General features: G+C 41.2%; 3 protein-coding genes across 4 annotated transcripts; 1 reads left to right on the forward strand and 2 right to left on the reverse strand.

Annotated features, from left to right (window-relative positions):
* Nucleotides 1-1,497: 1,497 nt before the first annotated feature.
* tagln3b (transgelin 3b) lies at nucleotides 1,498-5,009 on the reverse strand. Of its 2 annotated transcripts, none has more exons than XM_044035008.1 (5): nucleotides 4,844-5,009; nucleotides 3,945-4,149; nucleotides 2,718-2,892; nucleotides 2,536-2,638; nucleotides 1,498-2,456 (listed from the first exon to the last, which is right to left on the reverse strand). In XM_044035008.1, exons 1-5 carry the CDS (start codon nucleotides 4,939-4,941, stop codon nucleotides 2,315-2,317), a joined length of 723 nt encoding a protein of 240 aa, XP_043890943.1. In that variant the 5' UTR covers nucleotides 4,942-5,009; the 3' UTR covers nucleotides 1,498-2,314. The 2 variants fall into 2 exon arrangements, with proteins under 2 accessions (XP_043890943.1, XP_043890952.1); XM_044035017.1 differs by lacking the exon at nucleotides 4,844-5,009 and adding an exon at nucleotides 4,297-4,342.
* Nucleotides 5,010-6,343: 1,334 nt separating this feature from the next.
* Nucleotides 6,344-10,709, reverse strand: abhd10b (abhydrolase domain containing 10, depalmitoylase b). The gene is made up of 5 exons (XM_044048477.1): nucleotides 10,598-10,709; nucleotides 10,012-10,198; nucleotides 7,731-7,842; nucleotides 7,357-7,494; nucleotides 6,344-7,082 (listed from the first exon to the last, which is right to left on the reverse strand). The coding sequence occupies exons 1-5, from the start codon at nucleotides 10,689-10,691 to the stop codon at nucleotides 6,741-6,743; spliced, it is 873 nt and encodes a 290-aa protein (XP_043904412.1). The 5' UTR covers nucleotides 10,692-10,709; the 3' UTR covers nucleotides 6,344-6,740.
* Nucleotides 10,710-12,607: 1,898 nt separating this feature from the next.
* On the forward strand, nucleotides 12,608-20,412 carry ythdf3 (YTH N(6)-methyladenosine RNA binding protein 3). The gene is made up of 6 exons (XM_044036690.1): nucleotides 12,608-12,766; nucleotides 13,202-13,226; nucleotides 14,698-14,777; nucleotides 15,242-16,127; nucleotides 16,184-16,980; nucleotides 19,391-20,412. The coding sequence occupies exons 1-6, from the start codon at nucleotides 12,743-12,745 to the stop codon at nucleotides 19,412-19,414; spliced, it is 1,836 nt and encodes a 611-aa protein (XP_043892625.1). The 5' UTR covers nucleotides 12,608-12,742; the 3' UTR covers nucleotides 19,415-20,412.
* Nucleotides 20,413-20,802: the final 390 nt, after the last annotated feature.

Consider the following 20,802-nt stretch of genomic DNA (forward strand, 5'->3'; position numbering starts at 1 on the left):
TGGACAAGGACTTTGGACGAGGCTGACGTCAGTTCTGTCTCAGCCGTCTCATTGGTCTGTGTTTTCCGGCTTACTTATTGAGTGTGTGTCAGTTAGACATCTGGACACTTTGCCAGTTTGGTCGAGGCTAATAATAAGCTGAGTCAAAGTGTATGTGAGGGGTCAGACATGCGAAAAGGTCAAAAAGTAGTTTCTCATGTTTTACCTTCCTGTACAGAGAAAAAAAGCCTTGAGCCAATGATTATTACAGGCTGTCACAGCAGGATGCTTCATTTTCAAGGTGTTTTACACTGAATGTCGTATTCATCCATTCACACCATGATGATGCTGCATCAGGATTAGTCAGACGTTCAGTTTCTCGCTCTACGACACTTGACAGAAATGAAATCCGGCATTGTAATGTGCTCTCTTTACAACAACGAGTTTTAGGGCCAAACTTAAGGTTGTTTTTATTTGAATCTTTTGAGAATAAAGTCATAATATTATGAGAATAAAGTTGTAATATTATAAGAATAAAGTCTTAATCTTTCGAGAATAAAGTCATAGTTATTATTCAAGCAAAATCTCAGATGATCAGCTGCAAACCTGTGTCAAGATGAGAAACGTGCAGCATTTTGTGAAGTTACATTTTGATTGGGGGCTTCACAAATAAAGAAAAAGCTTAATATTTTTCTCACATCAGCGCCACATTATCTTTAGCATCAGAGACTTTGAAAAGATTGTGAATGAAACTGAGTCTGTTTGGAAGAAAGAATCACACAAGACCTGAAGAAAATCATCTCTTGTGGACTGGAGGAGGAAATGTCTGGTAGTGGTCGACTGCAAGGATAACGCTGGTTACATCTGCGTGCTGCTGCTATTTAATAACAATCTCTTCTCTTTGGCCCTAATACTCCGTCACACTTTACTTGCTGGATGCTAATGAAATGTTAATTCATGCATGCTTTTCTCATGCGTCCCTTCAAATTGTCAACACTAGTGACCCCATAAACTGGATCGCTGACATCAAACGTGACCTTTCATGGTCTGGAGCTCAGCTCGCTCTTACCAGAGTGACTTTGACAAACATTTCTGCTCACCTCGCAGATGTTGAAAAAATGATTTAATTTTAAAAGCAGGTATAAAGTTGTATGGATGAAAATCAAGTGTCCAGTCACTTTTAAGTGGAAGCTTTTGTGGCTCTTCATTGCAGAACAAATGCAAGCGTACAGATGTTAGATTAACCATTAAACAGCCAGACTTAATACCTTACTCAAGGTCACTTCAGAGAGCCAGAGGTGATCTGGCTTCAGTAAAGCCTCTCTGGTTGATGAACTGTCATCATTAAGCCACACTGCTGCCTCTTTATTAGATTGTGTGTACAGTGAGTAGAGGCAGGAGGGATGGGCACATCATGGGAGGAGCTGGGACACTAAATCAAGATAGTAAGTAAACACCAGACACCCGTGACTCCCCAGCTCTCAAGACACACCATGTTTTACACAGACACCATGTGAATACTGTATATGCTCACTTCATTTATTTTTTATACATAATTCCTCTCACAAGCCTCCAGATATAAATATATTCAAAAATATAAACATGACAATACATAAATGTGCACATTCAAGCAATGTCTTCATACATGTTGGCTACTGCACATGGGGTTTTGCACAAAACGGACACGTAACGGAACGACGTCAACTCACAAATAACCGAAACTCATTTGTAATTTGAGGCCAATGTGTCAGGACCCGGTCTCTCTAGTCCCAAAAACCAGGCACAAACGTGAGGTTGATTTGGTTACAGAAGATACTGCGACGAGTCTTCACACAGGACGGTGGAGACGTCGTCAGAGTTTTTGTTAAGTTTAAGGCAAAAATAATGACAGAGTAACAGGAAAAAAACGGCTGAAACGATGACCTACGATGTAAAGAATATGTACATACAAATCATTAGCATACAACATGCTCTAACAGCGGCGTACAGTATTCAGATTTAAAGTATGTATAACACGGATGGCTTGTTTTTGTGAGGACATTTAGATCTACAGTTTTCCCGTAAGACTAAAGTGATGTTGAATGACGTTAAGCTCCACATACTAAAGTGAATAGAGAAAGTCGGGAAACAGTCAACAAAGTTAGAGGGCTTGAAGAAGGCGATCTACAGCATCTGACATCATTATTTTAGGGAAAAGCAGCAATTCCAGGGAGGTTGAGGTTAACATGGCAGGTGCTACAAAGGACAGGAAGGTTTTTTTTGGGGGCTACAACACTCGTGGTATTAGTAGAAAATAAGGTGTGGAAGCAGAGGAGCGAGTTAGGCAGGAAGTGGTCTACATGATCTGACGGTGCATACCGTAGCCCGTCATACCAGCCTGAGAAGCACCGCGATTGCTGCCCATCTGAAGACCGATCAGACTCTGTCCTTGGCGCAACTGCTCGTCGGTGAACTCCCTTCGATAGCCCTGGGCTTTCCTGCAGATTTTAGACAATGAAAATGTGAGGAATAGGAAATAAAGTTGACACAATTATGTTCTGTCGTCTTTGTTTTTACCTATTGAACCAGTCTCTGTCCCCTCTGTAATGACCATCGTCCTTAGTGACCGCCACACTCCCAAGAGCCATGAGAGTCCTTTGCACTGCAGCCATGTCCTTACCTATGGCCAAAGTAAAAAAGGTTTATGAATGCAGTGATGACTGCTTACCTCTGCAGAAGATACTGTGACAACTCTTTACCCTCCCACAGGTCCACGGTTTGAAAGATGTCAGTGGTTGTCACTCCATACGCTTCTGCTGCTTGCAGGAAGTGAGAGATCTTCTCCATTTGCTTGAAGGCCATTTGAGTTTCTGGAATCTTCTTGATCGGTTCCTTTCCCCTTGCATGCAGGCTGTTGATGAGTCTGCAGAGGATCTAGACAAAGACAAAGGGGAACAGGGAAAAAGTGAAGCCAAGGTTTTATTGTCGACAGCTCAGATCTGAGGAGAATTGAGACAACGGCTGACATCTGAAAAGTTAAGGCATCATCGCAGGTTTTGGCAAGCTCTGATACACACAGTATAGGTAGTAAGACTTGAGAGAGCGTATCCGGTCCAGATGCCTGGCAGCCTTGGTATCTCGGGAGGGAACCTTGAAAGGCGCCTAGTTTGGGTCTTATCCTATATTATGTCTGTTAATAATATATAGCAGGTCTGGGTATAAGAATATGTGAGAAATTAAACTTAAAGATGGCTGAAGGTTTAAAAAATGGGAGCTAATGTGCAAAAGTCACATAATAGACTGTTCTTTAATTTTGTTCCTAAAAACAAGTGGAGCTAACTCTGTGGTATATACGGGGTTATATGGTTATGTAGTTGGTGAACATGAAAATACAGAATTGTCTGTAGTTTGTGCTGGAAGAAAATGATATAAGGCACTCTATACTGCACATTCTCTGTTTAAAGCAGGCTTAATACAATTTAAGTCACACAATGGCCACACCTACTGGCAAAGCTTGAACATGCACATTTTCCAGTCTGCCCTTCTTCCTTTATCATTATAAAAAACATTTATTAGAGTAATTAATGCAATGCCAGGAGAAATTACAGACACACTCAGAGTCACACATGTTAGGAGTTCAAACTTCAGTGTCTGCTACAAATATTAATCCAGTAAAATGGAACATAGACTTCTATTTATCTATCAATAACTCCTCTGCTTCAATGCATTACACTTCAATAATTACTAGGCACATGAATGTGTTTGCTTATTTTATGACCCCCTCATGTGGAGGATAAATCAGTAAAAGATGATGATGATAAATTATAGTCTCTTTAAATCTAACACAGTTGTTTGGTCTGCACTGATGCACTTTAAATTATTCATATATATATATATATATATATATATATATATATATATATATATATATATATATATATGTAACAGCAGCTGCAATATTAAAAAGAGTCTCTGCAGCCCCTCACCGTTCCATCCATCAGCCACTTCTGGAAGTTCTGTTTGCCCGACTGTGGTCTCTCCAGGTTTCCTCCACACTGTGCCACGATCCAGTCCACCAGCTTCTGCTCCAGGTCGGGGTCGTACTTCTGGTCGATCTTCTCCTGCACCTCCCGGCTCAGGCCATAGCTGGGCCCCCTGTTCGCCATGGCAGCTTCAGCGACACGAGCAGACCTACAGAGAACAATAATGAGATGCTGAAACAGCACAATTCTGACAAAAAAACAACAGGAGAATGAATTAAGAAGAATAGAAAAAATAATAATAAACTATTTTATTATTCTAAATAATAAAAAACAAACAAAAAGCCAGGATGTCCACCTGTCTCTCTCTGGCTATAGAAGCATCTTTGGAGGCTATGGTGAGAGAGAAGGGTGTGGTCTCTGGCAGCTGTCCCGAGCAGGGACAAGCCCCCTTTTATTGCTATGGTAACAATTAAAACCGTTTCCGGCAGCCTGGTTCCATGTGATAACTGTTTAACCTACACTAGGCATAAGTCACAAGGACAAACATTAAATAATCAGATATCCTTTTTAAAAAAAGTTTAAACCTCTTGCAGTGGAGACCACACTGTTGTTCTATATTTAGCTCTGCGTTCATTAAATTACGTCAGTCTTCTTTGCCGCATATAAAGCTCTTTCTGTCCCTTGTTTTGCTTTTGTAAAAATCAAATCAAACAAATTCTAAAATGAAGTAGCGACAATAAATAATGTTGCGTCACGACGCATTCTGCAACGTGAGCGTTTTTACAAAAACCAAAAAAGCAACTGCGCAAATCTCCACACAGCAGCGACTGCGACACAAATTAACATTTAAATATGTTTCCATAAAAACACAACACATGAATAAAGATTCAAATATCACTCACTGCAGAGGAGAGCGCGGTGAGAGTGATCCGGCAGCACCGTGAGCTGTGGAGGGATGAGGAGGATGAGGAGGATGAGGATGCTGCTCTGAAGCGTCCATGAAGCGCAGCACAGGCGCGTCAGGGCAGCCTGGTCTCACTGTGTCCGTGTGTGTGCGTGCGAGCAGAGAGTGGCTCGTTTTATATGCCAGCTCGTCCAGGAGGAGTCCCGAGAGACAGACAACACTTACACAGTATGTGACCTGACACCGCTGCCGGTCAGTGCATGGTCAGGTGGGGGCAGCAGGAAGTGACCCCCACTCACACACACATAATAATGCAATGTTGTTGTTTTTCTAACTGAGCTTTAAAAATAAGTTTTTTTGTGATTTGAAGTCAACTGGACTTTATCCATAAATGTCAACCCCTTAATAGAGACTTTGAATTTGTTAAGCACTGTATATAAAGCTTGATTTTAATTTATATTGTGTGCTCATTTGTTTTTATTCTTTATTTAGAGTTTGTTGTGTTGTATATTTTGGTTCATTAAAAAATAAAACTTTTAATTCTATCAAGTTTGCCTCTTCATTATCCAAGACTGCAAGTGTACCTGCTAATGTACACAGTTTAAAATGCTATTAACTACATATAATGAAAGTTGTCATGTCAATGTATGAAGGTTGTGACAAATTAACATTCTGGGAACCAAAAGAGAATGTTCTCTAAAGTATAAATGTTGTGACACTAACACTGACACAGACACTGAAAGAGCATTTCCTGGTAAACGATGACACAAGTTAAAACAAATCTAGTTTTAGGAAGAGGAGCATCACATGCCTTTTTACGACATCTCTACAGCTTGCACTACAAATGTCACACTGTATGAACCCATAAATAATGATAGTAGTTTTGACACAGAAATGGTTTGAACAGATAGCTCAACCATAAGTTAAAGGTCAAAGCCGCAGTTAAGCAGACATGACGGAGTTAAGTGGTCGGCTTCGCCCCATTGAGCACAGTGCAGCGAGTGGTCAATTACATGTTAATAATCAACAGTCCAGTGGCTCCATTCAGCAGGCCTCTCTACAGGCTGGCAGGTACATGGAGTCATGTAACAGAATGTCCAAACTTCACATGACTGTAACCTACAACCCGGAATGATTTTTGACTCACTGTATGTAGCTAAAATTCATTGTGATATCCTCATCTATCCGTTTAAATAAACAAAAAAAACAACAATCTAGTTTAAAATGTTTCCCCTAATACAGCTCTCAAATGTATATGATTAAATGGTAAATATGTACAATTCTGTAGTTGTTTTGATGCATTTCAATATCTGTCAAAATTGTCCTTTAAATGTCCAATGTGTAACCTTTAGGAGGATTTATTGAGAGATAACTGGCAACTAATTTGCTGATGGTTCTAGTTTTGAATCTCATTAGATGTCACTAATTAACACTTCATTCATGCTGTTTGTCTATTTATGATGCAGTGTTAGTCGATGCAACAGACTGAGACCTGCACTCTAGTGTGCATAGGTTTTATTGGCCAAACTGGGTGAAAAGAGATTTTTTAAAAAAGGCACAGGAAAAAAACTATGCATCTAATTAAAGGGGGGAGGTGAAAGAGTCAAAACAGTAAGAACATTGGCGACAACAGCAATGGCAGAACTATGGCTGAGGAACATGACTGTAGATTTAACAGCCTGGAACATGTATAGATGCAACCTGAACAAATAAGGGAACAGGGTTACACTGTAACAGCATCTGAAACAGATGACATAAAGAGAGAATAACAGAGATGAATAAAAGGTCATATTTGGCTGAGGAACGTGCCATTGTTTGGTTTTCTTTTCCATTGAGGGTTGACTTAAACACAGTCCTTCTCTTCATAACCACTCAAGCTCACTCCCTGAACCCTTTCATATCATAGTCGTCAGCTTGTCTATGAGATCATCGACAGTGTAGACCATAAGCTTGATGTCATCCTTCTCAGACATGCGGTGCTGGCCATGTCGCCGGAGGATAACGTCCACATCAGGACTGAGGGCGCGCTCTGCGATCTGCAGGGAGATGTGCCAGGGTACGTCCTCGTCTCTGAGCCCATGAATGAGCCGTATGGGACAGGTGATGGGGATAGGACTCTGGAGCACACAGTGATTTTCTGCCTCTTGCAGAAAGTCCATACTAAACTTGTAGAACCCCTCCTCTGAGTGTTTGGTGGGCACCGTCCATGCTCCTTTCTCTTCAAACTCCTTGCGTGTCTGCAAATTCAAAATGGCCAAATTGCTCTTAGAAAATGACAAAACTGCAAACAAAATAAAATAAGATGTGTAGAGTGCTGTTTGTCTACTCAAGATATGAATGTTTGAGCATCACATACACATGTTCATCGACAGATTGCAAACATACAAGACCAACTCACACAAGTGACATTATTCAAATCCAAAAGCCAGTGATCACAGAATATGATAGAGATAAAAACAACAAAGCTGCTGGTGCCCTAGGACTGTATGTAATGATATTATGGGCTCCTACCTCCAGAGGAAGAGACTTGAATGATGTGACAATGTGATCAGCGGCAGAGGAGATGCCCACTAGTGCAGCGATCCTCTCTGGTCTTGCAATGGCAGTCAGCAGCATGAGCCAACCACCTATACTGGAACCAACCAGTATCTACGAGGACGCAAAAACAGACTGAATCAGACTGTAATCAAAGGAATAAACGTAATTCAAATGCATCTTTACAAATCTTCCAGTGTAATCATGACAGGGACACTGATAACATGGTAGCACAGTGCCACCATCTGGCAATATGGAGGAATGCACACATAAAATTGCCAGCATTTCTGGAAGATTTTAATTCCAAATTCAATAGAACTCAGTAGAGCAAATGCACACTTGTGTCATACCTGTGGCCCCTTTGTTAGCTCATCCAACACAAAAAGGACATCTTTTTTCCAGGTACCGATAGTTCCTTCTGAGATCACACCCTCCGACGCTCCGTGTCCTGTGTAATCAAATCTGGGAAAACATAAAAAAATCATGATTATCAGTATTAGAGCGTAAATGGCAAAAGACAGGGATAATCCTATTATTTATTATTTTTTCCTATTAGAAATGTCTGACATTTGTAGTTATACAAACTAAAGGTACTTCCCTGTGTGGCTAGTAGGGCAAAAACAAAAAAGCTGATGTGTCAACACATCGACATCAGTGGCGCAAGTCGTAGCATGTTTTTTTCCTCTCTCCAGCTGGAGGATAATGCGGTCGGCAAAACTTATGTGGAATGTAAAACTGTTTAAACTGTCAATATTATTCCTCATTTAGACATGTTATTCAAATGCCTGTTGTTTATTTAAGATAGAGATGATTGAATCCCATTTTATGGATTCAGGGGTCAACCAATTTATGAAAAACAAATAGGCTGGAATACATTCATACAAGGATGTGCCTGATCTTTAGTTCACTGGTGTGGTGATGTCATGGATGTGGTGGGTGGTTTCAAGGTCACCCTGCTTATGTATTTGATTTGAGTTCTTGCCCAACTTGTATAAATGTGTGCAGAGGTTGAATTTTTACAGAGAGGAGTAGTGTTTCTCAGTTTTCAAATAGTGCCTGTATCGTAAAGGACAATGGTCAAAATCAGTGGATCAGATATTGGAATTTGTTTTAAAATCTGATATGATGCATGTGCCAGTGCCACTGCTATCATGTGACCAGAACATTGAGTGGAGGCTATATGTCTGGTGGGAATTTGCTTCAATAAAACCTGTATGTATCTGCAAATATAGTCACATTTAAGTGTTTATGCTTGAGGGACTTGAAAGCAGCATATGTGGGGAAAAAAGAAAAAAGACACACAAATGGAATTTCCTTTTATGGAATATAGTTAAAATTTGTGATATTTTTTAAAGGAAACCAGGTGAATGTCACAAATTAGTTTATATAATTTTCTTCCTGTATCGTAACAGAATATTTTTTACTACAGGAGCATTATGTTTTTGAATTGCTGGTTACGAGTCAGTGGTAAACAGACTGATATCTCTGTAGTTAAGATTTATTATTATGAGATGAGCGAGTTTTCTTGGTCATTGTTTGTCTTGTCTTCTCCTTCAATAAATCTTGATGCAGCGCCGCCTCAGGCGAGAAAGGGAATACGTTATTCAAAAGGTTTGGTTCCTTTCACTAAAGTGTGAAAGTGTGAAAGCAAACTTGGACTGGCTGAATGAGTACCCAATCATACAGAGTGTAGAGGACTATTAGGTGTGAAAACAAATTAAGACAGAAAATTCAATCTGGCACCAGGGTGTTGGAGATGAAGATGAAATTATTCAGATTACACACTGTGCAGTACTGTCTGCATGTATCTCTCTGTGGCTTGTGAGCCAGATGCGGCTCTTTAAGCTTTAATTGGTGGCTCGAATTGCAGGTTATAACAATATGATAACATTTAACTGTCAAACCTGGCAACACAGCACGCTTACAGCATTGTTTACAACACTGGCTCACTTGACCGCAGTGCACGCTAGCAGGTTACAATAGCTCCACAAGCCAGTAATAAAGAAAAGACAAAGACCAGATGAAGAGACACACTGCGTTGTAAGGAATAGCGATTTTGAGGAAGTAGCAAAAGAAAATCATCAACATGAAGACGCCGGAGAGGGGACAAAGAGACACACGTATCTTCTCTAACTCCAACCATCACACAGCTCTGCCCTGATAATCGTGCCACTCTGGAAAGTGAAATTATTGAGCTGCAAACAAATGACAGTCTCTTAGTTGAACTTGGCAGGTGTTGGCCACTTCTGGAGTTTGGTTTGTGAAGCAGGCTTCCCCACTTTGAAACCACTTGTACAGAAGTGTATGTCTTTGTTTAAGCACATGCACCTGTGAGACAACATGAAAACTATCAAGAGGAAACAGAGAAACTGGCTGACACACGCTCACCTTGAATGCCTCAAGGTGATTGAACAAACTACAAATATGGCTCATCCCAGAATTTAAGTAAACATGGTCTTAATTGAAAATGAATTGACTGTGTTGTCTCTTTTTTGTGGGATGACCAGTTTATATGTACAAAGGCTCATCTGTGTGGAGGACTTGGTGTATTTTGCTCTGCCAATGTGGTTCTTGTTAGTGAGTAACATTAGTGAGGTTTACTACTCTAGGTGATGTGTTTTGGTGCCTTACCTTAGGCAGGCGTGCCCTAGTGACTTGCAGAACTCTTCCAGTGCCTCAGCTTTCTGTCCATTCATGTTGGAGCCATATCCTGGGAGGAAGACCACTCCTGGGTTCTTCCCTGTCACTTTTCTGTAGGCCAACTTTGGCAGTTGTGGTCGTGAAGCATACTGAACTGTGGATTTGTGTCTTCTGTCTCCTGGTGGGACAAAGGTTAAAAAAAAACAAAAAAAACATGACTATCAATATGACAAATCTAACAAATGTTAATAAGTGACTCTCTTGATGCTAACGTTTGCCCAGATGCTAACGGCATATTGGCAATGAGGGTCTTATTCAAACAAGCCAGTCATTCTGACATGTTAACTTAACATAATTAAACTTATATATAGCCTTATCGTCCTGAAATACATCGGAATTTGACGCAGATGGAGCAAAAACGGCCAAAAAACGTCAACTATTATGCGACCATTTTTAAGACGACGCAATGTGTGTGTGTGTGTGTGTGCCACACCCCCCTCGTGACCGTTTAAGCGTCGTTATTTGAAACTCACGCGAACACAAATCAACTGTGACAACACAGGAGTTTAAAACAAACCTTGAAAACGCAGTGGCGACAAAACTGAGAGCCCTCCATTAGTGGAAACATGCGAAAGTCCTCTGCGCCAGCACCTCAGCGAGATAGCTGCCATACTGCTAAAAGATCACGGAGGTAGTATCGCGAGAGTTACAGGAGTCAGTGAAGCACTTGAAAGCATCACGGGGCTTTAGTCGCATAAATGTAAATTATATCACATAAAATAAATGTATATAATTGACTTACATGCTGCAGCTGATCAAGGTGGAGCTCATTTTATATATATTTGTGCAATGTTATGTACAAATCCATCATGTTTAATAAAATAATCCAATGTTTTCTAAGCAAACTCTTAATCTACTAAGTATTTCTATATCCATTTTAGGTGTGCTTGTTTGTGCTTCTATTACTTCTGTAATGTGCAAAACAAATACAGTAAATTTAAGTTGTCTTTACTCTTTAATAATCAATTTTGCATTATTGTTATTATTAAAAACAGCAGTTCACACAATCAGGTGATTGTAACTCTTCCTTTTTTGTTGTTGTTGATCATAAATTAAAAGTAAAAGTAAATTCATGCTGGCCTCATTTGAATGATCAAACAGTGACAATAGTTAAGTATTTATGGTTGTGGTGAGGAGGGCTAGATCACATTCTATGTAAAGCCAAATAAATATTTGTATAACGGACCTGATGCCACAAAGAGCCTCAAGTGGACCTCTACACATCTATAGACAAGTATTAACTGAGATATGTGTGATTATAGGGCTGTTATCCTCAGAGGAGCCGCAGAAACTCCCTCTGCTGCTTTTGTCAAGATATCATTTATCAATTTAAACAATATTTAGTGCTCTGCCAGCTGTGAGTGCATTCACAAGTGCTTCCGATGAAGTATTTAACTTTGAAAAAAGTAGTCAAATGGTATTATTTGGACTTTCTAAAGCTACTCCAAGGTGAAATCTATTAATTTTGAAAGCCTCCTCACAGTCAGTTCATCCTGGAGTGGGAAATATTCCCAACTCAAGTTATCAGCAAACCTAGACCAGTAGGCTATAGCATTTTTGTAAAAAAATGGCTTCATGTCAATGGTAAAACACACAAAAGATCTAAAATTATGTCAACTGCTTGAAAACAAATGCTTCTACTGCATTGGTTAGTCATTGGAAAGTGTTAAGTATTAATGGTTGTAGTGAGAAGGACTTATGCTGCTTTCATGTTCTATCAGAATTATGGTAAATACGAGTTCCTGACGTGCAAAATGCACATGAACGCTCCCTCAGGTCAAATTTGGAGATAATTTTATAAAACCCATCTAAAACCTTTTATAACTGTTATGCATCTTACCTTTTCTAACTTTCTCTATTTGTATTTCCATGTTGCTGAAAAGAGTACTTAGTATTATAGTTATTTATTTAGGCTGTTTTAACTACAGTAAACATGTGACGAGATGTAAATGTGTTGTCATATGTGTGTTTGAGATAAAAACCATCCATCTATATCTTTTTTATTTCGAAATCAAATTAACTATTTGTCCAAATATTCCCCCAATTTAAGTTCTCGTTCAATCTAAACCAGAGAGATTAAACAGCAGGGGGACTGTGCGTGTGTGTGTGTGTGTGTATATTCTTTTAAGTGTAATTGACAAACAAACAGAGCTAGTATCCTCTGAGTGGACTAGTTTGACTGTGACAGTCATGTGAAGTGTCAGTTTTGTTACATGACTCAGAGCGTCACAGGCGGAAGGTCACGGAGCAGCAGAACGGAACGGAAGCGGGAGTAAAGAAGCCTGCTGTCCGCCATTGTGGAATATGGTGAGGGATATTCCAGTAAGACACTCGTCAGTTTCACATTGACTGACAAAAAAACCCAAAACCACCGTCTGTGGCTGGATCGCACGCACTCACAACCGACGCCCGAGTCACCGTTTCACACCGCCGTGGGAGAGGCACATCATCGTCGTCGGCTGTTTTGTTGGAACACGGGAGGGGAAAAAGAAAGCCTCTGTTTTGTAACATTAACAGAGTGATTGGACAAAACCGAGGGACGAGCCAGGAGAGCGGTGAAGTGCAGAGACAGAGACACAGAGAGACAGACAGAGAGGTAGGCAGGAAAGAGGGGAAGCCGTGGACAATCTCACTAACAGCGATCAGTGTCGGTTCCTGGAGGATGTCTGCGACCTCAGTGGATCAGGTTCGTGTTCTGTCAGCGGAACCGTGCCGTGGATTTAGCTGTACAGGCGGAAAAAAGGGAAACTTTTAGCGACAACAGTTTGATCCGGTTCGGACTGCCGGATCAAACAGGCTCCAATTAAAGTGTTTGATGGGTTTTTTTGTGGTAGCGTTTTTTAGCCCTAATGTAGGCCAACTGCACGTACTGCCTACCCACTCCGGCTTTAGCCGGTTGCCAATGCGGCATCGTTTACTGGATGTCACCGCGTTTGACATCCGGTCAATACCGCGAAGCAACCTGTGAATGTGAACATCCGGGCTGATGAGGGCTCGCGCCTGCTCTTATGTTAATCCGTGTTGTTCTCAGAACCAGGCCTTGTGTACTGACATGTTTCCTTGTTTCCTGACCATACTCTCATTTCTTTTTTCTCTCTCCCTCTTCTGTCCATTATTTCAGAGACCTAAAGGACAAGGAAATAAAGGTGAGGATTCTGTTTTTTTTATTTTAATTAACTGTGATTTTTATTAAGGGAGCAGAAGTTTGTATTTAAAATGTTTTGTCCGTGCCACTGGCATTCACAGACATTACAGGGGCTGGGGCTCAAGTGAAAAGAGGCACCACTCATAATTATTCATTGGGGGAAAAAATACAATTATTATTCATTATTCATTATTCATTATTTCAATTGAGAAATTATGCTTTTGTGCCACATACAAAAAAAAATAACATTATGTTATGTTACATAATAACATATGTCTTTCAGAAGGTCCTTACTTGGCCACAGGGGGACAGGATAACTGTGCATGTCTATGGTCAGTGAAGCTGTGTTTCCATTGAGTGGAACCGTTCAGTTTGGTACAATACAGAAATTTTTTTTGCATCTCCATTAGAAATAGTACCAAATTAACTAGTCCCAACTGTTCCATTTTTCGGGAACCCTTCCCTTGGGCTACCACAGTAATGGTACAGTAAATGGTCTGTATTTATATAGCGCTTTTCTAGTCTCCGTCGGCGTCGCACCGATATGGCACCACATGACGTATCTCACTGATGTGGCCATGGAGCACAGCGCACACCCCGTCTAGGGCTTTACCATTCTATACCGTACCGTACTGTACCAAACCAAACTGTACCATGATGGAAACACAGCTAAATAGGGACAATGTAGGGGAATATCACACAGTAACATCAAACCTTTGTTATATTGCAATTGAAGATGATTATACTTTGATAAATTTTAAACAGCACGGTAGTCACAAACTAGGAAAGGCATTTTTTCAGTAATTCCAGGACCTCATGATTTAATTTTCACTCAAATATGTATCTTGGTAATATCTGTGAAGGTTCTCAGTCATTCAGGTCATAGTCCTCATATTCAGGAGTTATCTGTAGGCAACTGGACTTGCATGAGTTAAGTTAAAGTTGTTTTCACTTCTCGTCCACTACTCCTCTGATCAAGCAAATCCAGTTGACAACTCCTGAAGATACCTTAGTAATATTTTTGTTCTGAAAGTTTACTGATACAAATCAAGAGATGAGTATGGACAGAAGGGTTTGCCTATTTATGAAAATTAATCTAAAGAAAAAACCGTAAACCCTATTTTTTAAAGCATGCTCTTACACATGTCCTTTCACTAATATTGTGATTCATAATTATTTTGTTCAGAATGTTTGTCACATGAATTGTTCATATAATCCCATGCCTAGTCAGTGCTGGCTGTTATTTTGTACAATTAGCTCGGGCTGCAACTAATGATTATTTTCTCAATTAACCGATTAGTTTTTGGTCCATAAAATGTCATAAAATTAGGATAAGGATAATAAGTTATGAATTGGTGTTTCCCAAGCCTCAAAATCAGTTAGAAAAATATAATCAACGAACTGCAGTTTTACATATTCTATATATTGTACCATATACTATGCTATAATGTTCTCTTTCTCTCCATCTATAGTGCAAAACGGATCAATGCATCAAAAGGATGGTGTGAATGATGATGATTTTGAGCCTTATTTAAGCGGCCAGACAAATCAGGTAACAGTGCATCATAATGTAGTCTGTGTGACAGTCTGTGTTTATGGTCTGTCCTCAAGTTCATAATCAAAAACTGCAGTAAGGCAAGATCACTAGAGAAACAGTTGATTGTTGAATTTCACCCCCAGGATATTAAAATTCTCATGTTTTGCAGTTGCTGTTCTCTGTCCTGAACACAGACCAACAGACTTATTTCATATGCGACAGATGAATTGAGGCAATCTCCCCATCTCTGAATCTCTTTGTCGATAATGACATGTTTTACAGCATTTATTGTCTGAAATTCTGTTAGACTATTTCCTTTTGTGGGTTTATTTGCAGCATAGGAAGTTTTTTACATCAGTGTGTGGAACAAGCCCAAACAATTCCTGCTTACTGTACCTTTTAATTACAATGTACAGTATATCTGTTATCTGTCTGTATAGTAATATATTGTCCCTTGGTTTTTGTTTGTTTCTTTACAGAGTAACAGCTATCCACCAATGTCTGACCCCTACATGCCCAGCTACTATGCTCCATCTATTGGTTTCCCTTACTCTCTGGGAGAGGCTGCTTGGTCCACAGCAGGAGACCCTCCAATGCCCTACCTTACAACTTATGGACAGATGAGCAATGGTGAGCCGCACTTCATCCCTGATGGTGTGTTCAGCCAGCCAGGAGCTCTGGGGAATACCCCTCCATTCCTCGGCCAGCATGGCTTCAACTTCTTCCCTGGCAATGCAGACTTTTCCACCTGGGGTACCAGTGTCTCTCAGGGACAGTCCACACAAAGCTCAGTCTACAGCAATAGTTATGGTTATGCCCCCAGCTCACTCGGTCGAGCCATCACGGATGGACAAGCAGGTTTTGGAAGTGACACCCAGCTCAGTAAGGTGCCGGTACTGAATAGCATTGAGCAGGGTATGGCAGGGCTAAAACTAGGTACAGATATGGTAGCAGCTGTCACCAAAACTGTGGGGTCACCTTTAGGAGGCACCACAGGTATGACCAGTATGGCAGCCAATAACCTCCCTCCTTCTGTCAGCTTGGCAGCACCTAAACCTGCCTCCTGGGCAGCCATTGCCAAGAAGCCAGCCAAGCCACAGCCCAAGGTCAAACCCAAAGCCAACATGGGGATGAGTGGACTCGCCACCATTCCCCCGCCCCCCATAAAGCACAATATGAACATTGGTACTTGGGACGATAAGGGCTCACTTAATAAATCCCCATTAGCTCAGACTATGATGCCCCCACAGCCTCTTGTGCAGCAGCCTCTCCTAGCCCATTCCCAACCCTTACTGCAGAACCCTTTGTCCCATCAGCCACAACACCTGTCCCATCAGCCTCAACACCTGTCCCATCAGCCTCAACATCAGCCCCAGCACCAACACCAACACCAACACCAACACCAACACCACATCACCAACACCAACACCAACCCTTCCAGCTTCAGTCTCTCCAGTCCCCCCACACCCCAGCATCTTGCCCCTGGCCCCACATCTGCACCTCCCCTCAGCCTGGCCCCCCACATAACCCTCATCAGCAACAACCCCAGCACCCCGGTCCACCCCCCAACCGTTGGGTAGCTCCAAGGAACCGGGGTGAAGGCTTTGGACTGAGTGGGGGAGTCCCCCTTAGTGCCTCCCCTTGCTCTGGAGAAGTGCATCCTGTGCTGGAGAAACTTCGTGCCCTCAACAACTACAACCCCAAAGACTTTGACTGGAACTTGAAAAATGGACGTGTTTTCATTATCAAGAGCTACTCGGAAGATGACATCCACCGCTCAATCAAATATTCTATCTGGTGCAGTACAGAACATGGCAACAAACGCCTGGATGGTGCCTATCGCTCACTGGGCAACAAGGGACCCCTGTACCTGTTGTTCAGCGTCAACGGCAGTGGGCACTTCTGCGGTGTGGCAGAGATGCGCTCACCGGTGGACTACAATGCCTATGCAGGTGTCTGGTCTCAGGACAAGTGGAAGGGCAAGTTTGAGGTGAAATGGGTTTTCATCAAAGACGTGCCCAACAACCAGCTGCGACACATCCGGCTGGAGAACAATGACAACAAGCCAGTGACCAACTCCAGGGACACTCAGGAAGTGCCTCTGGAGAAGGCTAAACAAGTGCTTAAAATTATCGCCACTTACAAGCATACCACCTCAATCTTTGATGATTTTGCACATTATGAGAAACGTCAGGAAGAGGAGGAGGCTATGAGGAAGGTAAGATAAACACACGAGTGAGTCATGGCATTTGTAAAAAGCTTGTTAGTATTCATGAAATACTTCAGGTCAACTTTCACTTTATGATAAACCATCAATGGCTGATCTTGTTGCACCCACTTTTAGACTAAGATTGTAACATCATGTTGCTGAATGAACAGACTAATAAAAAAAGGAAGTACACAGGGGACTGTCAGCGGGCTGATATGCCACCATTACTCATAAGCAGGTTCAGGAATCACTGATTCCTCATCAGCCATCTTGTGCTGTTGAGATTTCGATGATGTGCCCAAGTGGATTTAGATGCATTGAGGTTTCTTGAAATAGCCCACATTCCTAGCATTCTCTCTCTCTCAGACAAAGGCAGATGTATGCTCTGATCTCCCTTTGAACACCAAGCCTCTCTGCTCTCCACAGGCTCCCCGTGCTTTATTAGTCTTTAACAACATAAGCCCTTGGCCTGCAAACTGGCTGCAGCATGCCTCAGAGTTGGCACGGCACGGTACGGCTTGCCTTAGATGTTCTGAAAGTGTTGATTCTGAAAATGTTTCCCAGCAAAAAAAAAAAAACATGATAGCAATACTTGATTGTGTTTGTCAGTGCACATAATTCTGAAGAGCGCACTCAGAGTGCAGGCGTGCTCCCTCAGAGGGTAAACTAAATATGTTCCAATGGTAATAACAGTGGTGCACCACAAATGTTTGTCTAAGTACTCGAAACTCTGTGGGATGCTACTGTGGAGGAAAACGGCATCCAAGGAGAGAATAACATGTTGTCATTGCAAGAATTCGGCTGCATCTATTCCTAGATTCACCATTATGCTAATCTAATTGCGCCTAGAAAACCCTCATGACCCGCTTCCTGCTTTTTTCTCATTCCCCCTCCACTGGTGCTTCATTGATGCTGTATTGACTCCTCATTGCTGACCTTGTTAATATGCACTGGGATGCTTTCTCATAAATATTTCAAGTCAATGTTTTCAGGCTTCTGAAAACAACCTGTCAGTAGAAAGCCTGTTTCATCCTGCATGGTGCAGGCATTGTGTTGTGCAGCTTTTTGTAGCCTTGACCTCACACATGACAGCATGGGCCTGTCTGAGGCCTCGTCCTACTTTGCCTGACAAGGTTAATTGTTCTCTATTGTTTGGTCTTGTCCCTTCTGAACTTTTGTGAGCCTTCAAATACAGAAAACCAGCTCCCATAGTGTTTAAGATCACTTTGGATATAAATATTGTTCCAGGATTTTATCAGCAATTTAGCAAATGATACGATGTATGAATGGATGTACTGTAATAAGGTTTGATCCTTGCACAGGATTATGGTTATAGCTGTGTTGTACCAATAAAGATGTAATTGGCTTTATCTTTGCACTACAATTGAGTTTCACTACTTAAAAATCAGTCCTAATATCAAGTTATGTGGTATGGTTTTGTGTGGTATGGCGCACAGTCTTGTTTGGGATATTTTTCCACCTTAAAGGTTTATTCATCTGTGATCCAAGGACAGTTTTGTCTCTTCTGCCTGTTAATATCAAGTAATCCAGGACACTCCCTGGATTACTTGATATTTGAGGTGTGTTATGGTTACTCAGGATTTTGAAGATACTGTACATTGTGCTGTGTGAATAGTTGCAGTCTCATGCCTCAAGTGTAAACACAGCTCCCAGCGTTTGGTTCCAAAAGTCTGAGACAACTTTCAAACAGGATACTCTCTTGATATATGGTGTCTTATTTATGTCAAGACTCTAAAGAGAGAGAGAGAGAGAGAGAGTATCATTACTTAAGTGCTAAGTGATTGATTAGTTTTCCAGCCAGCATAATGTTTATCTTTATAGCTACATTGACAACGGTAGCCAAAAGGGTCTCATCTAATTTGATTTTACAACATTTAGTTCCATATGCAAACATTGTGTGGGTCTTCCACTCTGAGCTTTAAATGAAATCACTGAAAACAGGTTTCGAAACGAGTACTTCCTGTAGAAAGAGGGATGTCCCATTGTTACTGTGTAACTGTCACAATAGGCAAAGTTACTGTTTGTATTGAGTCTTAACTTTCACATTTTGTATTATTAGTTCGTTTTAATACCATTTACATTCACATTCAAAGGAATGTGAACAGTTCAACAGTAACAAAAACGATCTCGGGCTGTAACAGCATTCTCTATTTTAAGATGATAATTGAATTCTTCTATTTATAGCTCAAAGAAATCCTCAAAACAAATATCAATACAAGACAAGTGGAGGATCACTTTGCAGAGTAGTGCAAACTCAGTGAGAGCAGTTCATGACAAAAACGTTACTAAAATCAATCGCCTTCATAAACAGCTTCTGGTCATCTCCTGGAGGTGAGTCGCTCTCATGTTCATCCACTGATCATCTCTCTCTCTCTCTGCTCTTGTTTTCTCTTCCCAGGAGCGCAATAGAAATAAACAGTAACCTTCAAGCGAGAGCCGCCTGCTTCAAGTGCAACACTAACGATGTAGGACCTTAAATAAAAATTTGCCTAACCAGGAGGGGGAAGAAGCAACAATCTCTTGCAATCTCTTCCCTACCGAAGACGACAACGTATCTGAACACTTGAACACGACAATAGATGGACTCATCTGTATCTGTTGACCGGTGGCGTCAAAACCCTGTGTCTCCCCGTCTCACAAGAAAAATGAACCCACTTTGAGAACTCTGTCTTTTAAGCACTTTCAGTCCTTCTAAACGGCCTGTACCAGTACCCTTAACTCTCTAACTCTGTTACTCTTTGATTTTGTTTGTGAGCGACTAACTGACTAACCCCCGAGGAGTCAGACCAGTTTTCACCAGGCTTATTTGTAATTTTTTTAATGCCTCAAATGTTTGGGATATTGGCGAGCCTCACTGGCTCCCGAGGAGAATTAAATCTGATATTACGTTTAAATTAATCTTGTACTTGAATTTGTGTTTTAGCCATGTGACGGAGGCTGCGTGTGATTGACAGGTGGGATGAAACAGCCACATTCATGCCAATCACTGGATGTATCCTCTCTCTTTCTCTCTCTCGACCTGTTCCCTTCCTCTCTGCATCTGTTTCTATGTACCAAAAGATACAGTTATGCAGTGGGTTGGCACGCGCCGGCCAGTGCACACCTTTTTGTTTTTCGTTTGATTTTTCTCTCGCTCTGTCTTGTGATTCTGTCATTCTGAAGTGCATTTGTCTGAGGAGAAACCTGCTGCTCTGATAGGAATCTGACGTTGATGTACTCGACTGTACCTCAGGCTCAATCAGACTGTCTGTCCTCAACAATTCTTAGCACTTTTGGGAAAACCCTCCCACACGACCACCCCTCCTGCTCAGCTTGAACGGGGGCTTCCCCAAGACGGCAAGACATCAACTGCAAGAATGTGACAGTTTTCTCCTCTAGGTAACTCGCAAGCTAAATAAAAATTACCCATGTTTAGCGCAACCATCTTGTTTTGTGTATTTCCTATGTATGCACTACATCTATGCTTTACACACAGAGGATCATACACACTGATTAATTACAGAAATAAAACAATAATAGCCCCTAGGCCACATGGTTGGTGTAGTGGTTAGATACAATGGTTTTCTCTGGGTTCTCCGGTTTCCTCCCACCTCTAATATCGGACACTCTAAATTGACCGACGATGTGACAGTGGACGGTTGTTTGTCTCTGTGTGTCCCTGATTTTTTGTAAATGCTTGCATTTAGTTTAATTTTTATGTTAGTTTTTTGTGTAATGGAGTTGGGCTGTAATTATTACTCAATTAAACCGATCATTAATTGATTACTGAATTAATCGTCTAACTATGTTGATAGTCAATTATGCGGTTTG

Source organism: Solea senegalensis, linkage group LG1 (assembly GCF_019176455.1).
Source record: "Solea senegalensis isolate Sse05_10M linkage group LG1, IFAPA_SoseM_1, whole genome shotgun sequence".
Lineage (NCBI taxonomy): Eukaryota > Metazoa > Chordata > Actinopteri > Pleuronectiformes > Soleidae > Solea > Solea senegalensis.

Coding starts and splice junctions, on each gene's coding strand:
- tagln3b (XM_044035008.1), bottom strand. CDS start 4,941: ATGGACGCTTCAGAGCAGCATCCTCATCCTCCTCATCCTCCTCATCCC. Junction 4,150..4,843: donor TCACCGCGCTCTCCTCTGCA/GTGAGTGATATT, acceptor TGTTCTCTGTAG/GTCTGCTCGTGTCGCTGAAG. Junction 2,893..3,944: donor AGTGGCTGATGGATGGAACG/GTGAGGGGCTGC, acceptor GTCTTTGTCTAG/ATCCTCTGCAGACTCATCAA.
- abhd10b (XM_044048477.1), bottom strand. CDS start 10,691: ATGGCAGCTATCTCGCTGAGGTGCTGGCGCAGAGGACTTTCGCATGTT. Junction 7,843..10,011: donor CTAGGGCACGCCTGCCTAAG/GTAAGGCACCAA, acceptor ATGTTTTCCCAG/ATTTGATTACACAGGACACG. Junction 7,495..7,730: donor AGCTAACAAAGGGGCCACAG/GTATGACACAAG, acceptor GCGTCCTCGTAG/ATACTGGTTGGTTCCAGTAT.
- ythdf3 (XM_044036690.1), top strand. CDS start 12,743: ATGTCTGCGACCTCAGTGGATCAG. Junction 13,227..14,697: donor TAAAGGACAAGGAAATAAAG/GTGAGGATTCTG, acceptor CTCCATCTATAG/TGCAAAACGGATCAATGCAT. Junction 16,128..16,183: donor CCTGTCCCATCAGCCTCAAC/ATCAGCCCCAGC, acceptor CACATCACCAAC/ACCAACACCAACCCTTCCAG.